This window comes from Fulmarus glacialis, unplaced genomic scaffold, assembly GCF_000690835.1.
Source record: "Fulmarus glacialis isolate BGI_N327 unplaced genomic scaffold, ASM69083v1 scaffold7305, whole genome shotgun sequence".
Taxonomy (NCBI): Eukaryota; Metazoa; Chordata; class Aves; order Procellariiformes; family Procellariidae; genus Fulmarus; species Fulmarus glacialis.
In genome coordinates, this window is record NW_009214879.1 from 62,114 (window position 1) to 69,069 (window position 6,956).

At 46.7% G+C, this 6,956-nt stretch overlaps 1 protein-coding gene across 1 annotated transcript in view; it reads left to right on the plus strand.

Annotated features, from left to right (window-relative positions):
* Nucleotides 1–6,956, plus strand: part of SNCG (synuclein, gamma (breast cancer-specific protein 1)) — a 16,772-nt gene that overhangs the window by 4,990 nt on the left and 4,826 nt on the right. The window contains exons 2-3 of the mRNA XM_009578730.1: nucleotides 426–467; nucleotides 1,357–1,484. Of these exons, the coding sequence (XP_009577025.1) occupies nucleotides 426–467; nucleotides 1,357–1,484 (170 nt within the window). The remainder of the gene's footprint in view (nucleotides 1–425; nucleotides 468–1,356; nucleotides 1,485–6,956) is intronic.

The window sequence follows — 6,956 nt, forward strand, 5'->3', positions numbered from 1 at the left end:
AAGGCAGGGGAGAGTCATGGGTGGGATTCCACGTCTTGAAAGACTGAAGTAGGTGAGATTTCACCAAGTCACTTAATATACATTCGTTTTTACAATTAGCTTAACATTGATTTACCTCCGCTCAACTGTTCTGTTCATTTTGGAAATATTTCACGGACAATAAGCATGCTATAATCAAGATTTTTCAGGTCTAGGCATCTCCAGACAATTTGTACTTGACGTTATCCAACTCCCGTCACCAAGGTGCTCATTGAGTTCTCTGGGGAAGGAGGCTGGTCCCTTCTGCCGGCTTGGGTCTCGGCAGGAGGTGCCGGCAGCACCACGGCTCCCCACCGCACCTACTAAGAACAGAAAGCCGTCCACGTCCAGAAACCAGAGGGTTCTTTGCCAGGTAGCACTGATGGGTCGTGTGTTTCCTTTCACAGGTACCAAAACCAAGGAAGGCGTAGTGCAAAGTGTGACCTCAGGTAAGAGCACAGCCCTGAGAGGGATGTGGAAATCTGTGGTGTGTTGCTGGACCTCTTGATAAGGCCATTGTTCCTGCCAAATGGAAGGTCTCTGGGGGACACCGCTGATCTGCGTGACCTTCCATCTGATGAATGGAGGATGCTTGCCAGGAGCGACGGTTCGGGATCTGGCATTTGCAGTGCACGTGGATGGGAGAAAATACTTGATCAGTAGAGCAGGTCAAAAAAATCTAACAAATGTCACTTGGCAGACTCAGATGATTCACAGCAATTTAGACATTTCACAATGTCAAGGGTGCTGCCCAGCATGCAGAGGGGATTTTCTTGCATCCGTTCCTGTTGGGCCAAAACTGTGGTCTTTGGGAGACTCCTGTCAGGCAGTCACAGTGTCAGGGACCCTAAGGGACCTTTCTAGGTATCCCAAGCTCTAAGGCTGGGCAGCTTTCTGAACTGCCTCGAAGAGAGATGAATGGATCCTTTCGCTGGACAATTTCATGACTAAAATACTTTTTTTTTTTTTCCCCCCCTACCCAGGTGTATTAAATCAAACAGAAGGTACCCAGAGAGAGGTCATATACAGTCTGCAATGCAAAATACCTTATTTGCACAATTGTCTCTCAGTATCTTACAGTGAATTTTTCGTTCTCCACTTGCCCACAAAGACTGACAGGCTGCAGTGCTGCTCTCTGAGCAGCATTTTGAGTCAGAAAAAACCCTCATGTACATGATCTAAATTCAGACGTGATCTCACATAAAAAATCCAAATAAGGACTGTACCAGGGCTGATTTCTTCTCCTACCTGAATGCAATTGTTTTATTGTCCCAAGGAATTTGGCAGCGTTTTGGCAGTGCCTAGCTCACTGACTTTCTGCTTTTGTTGAAATGCCAGTTGCTGAGAAGACCAAAGAGCAGGCCAATGTGGTGGGAGAAGCTGTAGTAGCCAGCGTGAACACAGTGGCAAACAAGACTGTAGAAGGAGCGGAGACTATCGTGGCCACTACAGGAGTTGTGAAAAAGGTATGTTCATTCCTTCGGTAATGTGCAGGACAGAAGAGTTGTCTTTGGATTACACTTAAAATATCTGCAAACATTTACGGTTGATGGTTTTACCTGTTCAATGAGAGGTTTTCAGCAGTACTGCTTTTACATAATGCTTTGTATTATTACATAATGCTTAATATTTGATCACAGAATCGTTTGGTTTGGAAGGGACCTCTTGAGATCATCTAGTCCAACCCCCTTAGGGTCCATGACAGCAGGTTGCCCAGGACCACCTGCAGTTGGGTTTTGACTATCTCCACAGACGGAGACTCCACAATATCCCTGGGCAACCTGTGTCAGCATTTGACCACGCTCACAGGAAAAAAAGAAGTGTTTTCTTGTGTTCAGATGGACACATCAATCGATTTGTGCCCATTGCGTCTCGTCCCGTCAGCGGGCACTGCTGGCGAGAGTCCGGCTCCACGTTTTCTTACGAATGTAGAAAAGCATTTTTTCCAGGGACTTGAGTAGAAATACAGCCAGGCTGCAGCACGCGTCTGGCCGGGGTCAAGCTCCGGGGTGTGCTGGGTGTGAAGGAGCGGGAGCTCAGCGCTGGCCCCGGCCCCGGCCCGGCAGCTCCGCGGGCGGCAGAGGGCAGCAGGCATTCAGGCAAAGCCGGCAGAGAGCCTGACCCTCCTGCTCTGCTTTGTGCCGATTTTGACAACAACCAAGCGCTTGCTGATAAAGGCCGCGTGACCCAAATTGTGCACGGATTAAGCCAGATTCAGACAAAGCGTCTTCTGTCCTCCAGCCTAATTTGACAAACTGGGTTCCTTCAAGTGAGGGGATTAAGGAGCATGTGAAGGAGCAGAACAGCTCCCTGGATGAAGGCAAAGCTGATCATTAGAGAAGATGCTTTCACCAGGTGGTAACAAACAGCAATCATTTGTACAGTACGTGAGGCTAACATTTGGCAGCTCTTTGGTAAGCTCGGCTGCGTTTCCCCTCTTTAGAGAGCTGTGGCCGATAGCGTTGATAGCGACATGAGCTGGATGAGTCACAGCAAACCCAAACCCAGAATCAAAGCGAAGCGAGGCTGGCCAAAATTGTTTTAATTGTTCAGACAGTTGGCTGATGAATTTCCTGACCTGCACATAAACACATTGTGATGTGAAACAAAACTTCTACACACCATATAAATCCTGAGAGAATAGCCTAACAAAAGAGGAGAACAGCAGCTACAAATGACGCAAAAAGTCCTCCTGAAAGCATGTGAAAAGGGCAGATACAGAAGTTCTGCTAAGCCCTTGGGATAAGATTAAGCTCTATTCCCACAGGGAACAGCAGTTAGGCTGCAGGAGTGCAAACCGTGATTCCTAATTCTGTGGGGCCAGACTACCCCCTCCTACCTTTTGACTGACCGGGCCCGGGGTTGTTGACCCAGGAGAGCTAGGAATTTGCTGACCGTAGGAATCCGTCCTGCAGATACCGAACTGTCTCCCCTTCCGGCAAGGACTAAGCAGCAGCAATCCTCTTCCCCTTTCGTCCTAAGTGAGAGCCTTCCCTCAAAGGCTGGTGAGCTACAACTTACAGGTGGTAATTTCACAGCTCAAACCGGTTGATGTGATCTGTTTCCATCCGTGTGCAAATAGTCCCTTAGAAAATCAGCCATTCCTTCACCCTGGTAATGGTTCTGGGTTATGCAGATTGTAGGCAATATACAAACGCCGTGAGTTTTCCAGAGGGTTAAAGCATTAAGCATCTGAACTGTCTTTCTGACGTCTTCCATCAATGTCTGCCTGCTTAGAGTTAAAATGGGGATTGATCAAGAAATAAAAAAGTGTGATGTGTCCCATGCCAAAGGGCAGACTAAATGAGGGAGCCAGGAAACTGCTTCGAATACAATATCATGGTGTCATGCCAAATAGCAGAGGTGGGCAGCAGAATGAAGAGAGGAGGAAAAGCAAGGCAAAAGAAGTCACAGGAGAAAGAAATTCAGAAAAAATGTTTGTTTCTGTGAAAGAGAGGGGTTGTCTACTCAAGCATTTTACTTCAGCTTAAATTAGGGGTGCAAATCTTCTAGTCATCCTCACTCACCATACTTCAGTTGCATCTGCTAGATACCTAGCAGTATAGCTAGGATAGCTGGGACAGCGTTGGATAGCAATGACATGGAAGATGGAGCTCCGAGTGCATCCCAACTGCTAATGGTTAATGGCCATGGGGCCAGAGCTGCTCCGGAGGGAGGGCCCTGAAAGGAGGGTTGTGCTGGGCTCTCGGCACCAGCTGTTTTCTCTCCAGATCTGCTCCTACTGCGCTGCACAATTTGCTAATGGAAATAGAGCCAGAGGCTGCCAAGAGCAGCACCGGGCACTGCAGTGCATTCGAGAGACCCGCTGGAGATAGACTGAGAAGAGTGATAAGATACAGCAGTTAGATGTTTAAAAAATAAATACCTACTGTTAAAATCTTGCAATCCTGAAATTATCCACAAGTGTTCCGGCCCCTGAAGTTTGAGAGAGATGTTGCATCCAGTCCTGAGACTTGCTCGTGCTCCACCCCCTCCTCCTCCTTTTTAACTGCAAAGAGCAGTTGCTAATGTCTTATTTCTGTTTTCAACTATGTCCAGTATTGTTCCCTGCTGCCTGTATAGAGGGGTTGTTCACAGCACCGGGGGATCTGCGGGAATGCGTGGTGAGCACTGAGCAGTGCTGCAGGATGACTTGAATCTGGGGAGTCGAGTGGCCCAGGAGGCATGTCCCCAGCTCAGCGTTCCCAGTATTAATATCAATTACGGAGAGCTTGTTGACATTTAATCGGTGCGTTTGACGGCTGGGATCAGTGGCAGGCACATACTAGCAAGGAGTGGGGAAATCTAAGGATTCTGGATTAAGTTTTGCTCGGGGCGGCAGCTGCGGGGTGGATGAGCTCTGCGGGTGTATCAGATGGCGACTTTGGCCATGGGGAAGAATCGAGACTGTCGTGGAACATGGCAGGCACTGAAATGTGGACACACGTGGGGCGGTTGGCAGCCCACTGCTCTGTGCTGTCCTCGGTGGAGGAGGCAGGCAGAAGGAAATGGGACTGAAGTAACCCTACGCCTATGGAGGGGTGCCAAGCACCAGACGAGAGCAACCTCGAGTAGCATTGGTGTCGCCTAGTAGGGCTTTGGCACTGGCCTGGTTACTGCTAACTGAGTACAAGAAAGTATTGACTGATTTGGAGGAGTTTTTAAATATTAAGTTAAAAATATCAAAGTTAAAAGACTATAAGCCCTCTGCAATTTTTCTGGTGTGCAAAGGAATGAGACCCATCGGTAATGTGTTTTGTCTGTGGCTCTGCACCCATCCCAGTTCCTGGGGTGGACATTAAGGGATTTCAGTGAGATAACCACCCACTGAATATCCCTGTCTTAGAAAAGGATTAATTCTTCGTCTGCATGACACAGCACAAAGTTTGCTGCATTGCAGACACCACGTGGCTGGGAACAAGCGCATGTACGTACACACACACTCTCACAAAATGTCCCTCGGGGACTGGAGGAATTTCCCCAGTAGCTGATGCTTCGCTACGCCCTCCATCTAGATCGTCCCTTTAGATCTATTTGCCCTGTCAGTTTTTATATGATTTAGTTGTCAGTTCATGGCTCTGTTATTTTGAATTGGGTTTGATCTTTTTGTTATTTCACGCCATTAATTATTTGAGCAGTTGTCAGTTATGTGCAACCGCTGGGTGCGTTCGTTGGATCACGTCGTTTCTCTCTGCGCTTGATCTAACACACATGTACCATACCCATACCGCAGCTTATCGCTTTCATAACCACTGCACATTTTGAATACCAACGGTTGACATTCATGGCCTTAATTCTGTTCACTTAAACCCTGCGACGCCACCAACGCTAAGACAGTTGCACCGAAGGAATTGGAAGCAGAAACTGAGGAGTCACCTCCCCGTTTAAGTTAGTTTGGGCAGGGCGAGTGCCACTGAGGAGAGAGCAACCAAGGGCGTCCGAGAGGCCACCGAGGGCAGAGCTGCTAAGCAGGAGGAGCCGGGAAAGCAACAGCAAAACTACCTTACAATTAGATAGAATAAATACTTGAAACTCTTCACCTTTGTATTCAGGCTTCACCCTTTGTATTCAGGCTTCACCCTTTGTATTCAGGCTTCACTGTACTTCACTGACGCAGTGATGCAGCCTGGTGGTATCCTTCAGCGTCCCACGGAGCAGGGGAGACTGCAAAAGCAGCGCGGGGTGGGGTGCTCTGCCCGCAGGCACTTTTTCTGTGCTTCCCTCTCAGTCTCATGAGTGCATCCAGGGGTACATTTTTCACATGCAGAATAGCTGAGTTAGGGGCACTGGTGAAGCCTTAAAGTCTACAAGACAGTGTGTGAGCTTCACAGCTAGAGGCTGTGCCCCAGTAATACTGTAGAATAATAATTTAAACGTTATTAAATATGTATTATTTGTGTAAGCAGCCCCAGAAAACCGTAAGAGAGTCTGGCTGTGAGCTGGATGAAAACAAAGCTACCCCAAGAGTCCGCCTGGATTTGTAGGGTAAGACAAGGAACCTGCGCGCCCGTCTGTCTGTCCTGTCAGTGGGTCCACTCACTTTAATCACGGGTTGAGCTCTTAGTCAGAGCTGTCAGCATCAGTCCGAGCACATTCAGCCCGAAATCCATCCAGGACAGCCCGTCCATAAGACCTGTCAGGTTGCCTGAGGGTTTACAAGGGAGCGGTTTGGGGGTACTGCCAAGTAGCATTGCTTTTGCTCCAGCGCCCAAGGTCGAGAGCGCTACGGGAGGCTGAACCTCTCTCCACCTTATGTAACTGATGTCCCATTGCGGGCTGTTAAATCTGTAGCAGATTAGGTTGCCAGTGAATCCCTCTGCTTTTACAGCCTTAAAATAATAATAAAAAAAGAAATCTTGCTTGCCATTGAATTTGTTGAGTTTTTGATGAGTAATGTTCCAGCATCCAACATTTAGACTCTGCATGCTTTCTCTGTTAGATAAGGAAGATAATCCTGATAAGGTTGTTTATCTCAGAATTTTTGGGGATGGCGAAAAAACCCCACTGGCCTATAACTTAATATGGATAAAAATATAATTCCATTTCATGTATAGACTCAGCCAGCAGAACATACAACACAGCCACTGAGCTGAAAAAGGGAATTTCATTGAACCTGTGAAACAGAAATCTGAAGAATCAAATTGTAATTAATTTTTTTTGCAAAATCTGTGGACTTTTAAAATCTGTTTTTAAAAAACATACTAAAATATCTAAACCCGGAAGCCTATAGTATGCTCTATTTAAGACCTCTCAAGATTGTACAGGAATATTTTTATAAATGGCAGGTCCTAATTTGTTGAGTTTTTCATTAGTGATATCGGAACATGTAACTGTTTCATAACCTTAGTGAAATATTGTATTTTATATATATGTCTTCTGTAGTATATATATTCTGTATAGAAATATATTTATATATATAAAAAAACTTTAAAACTTGT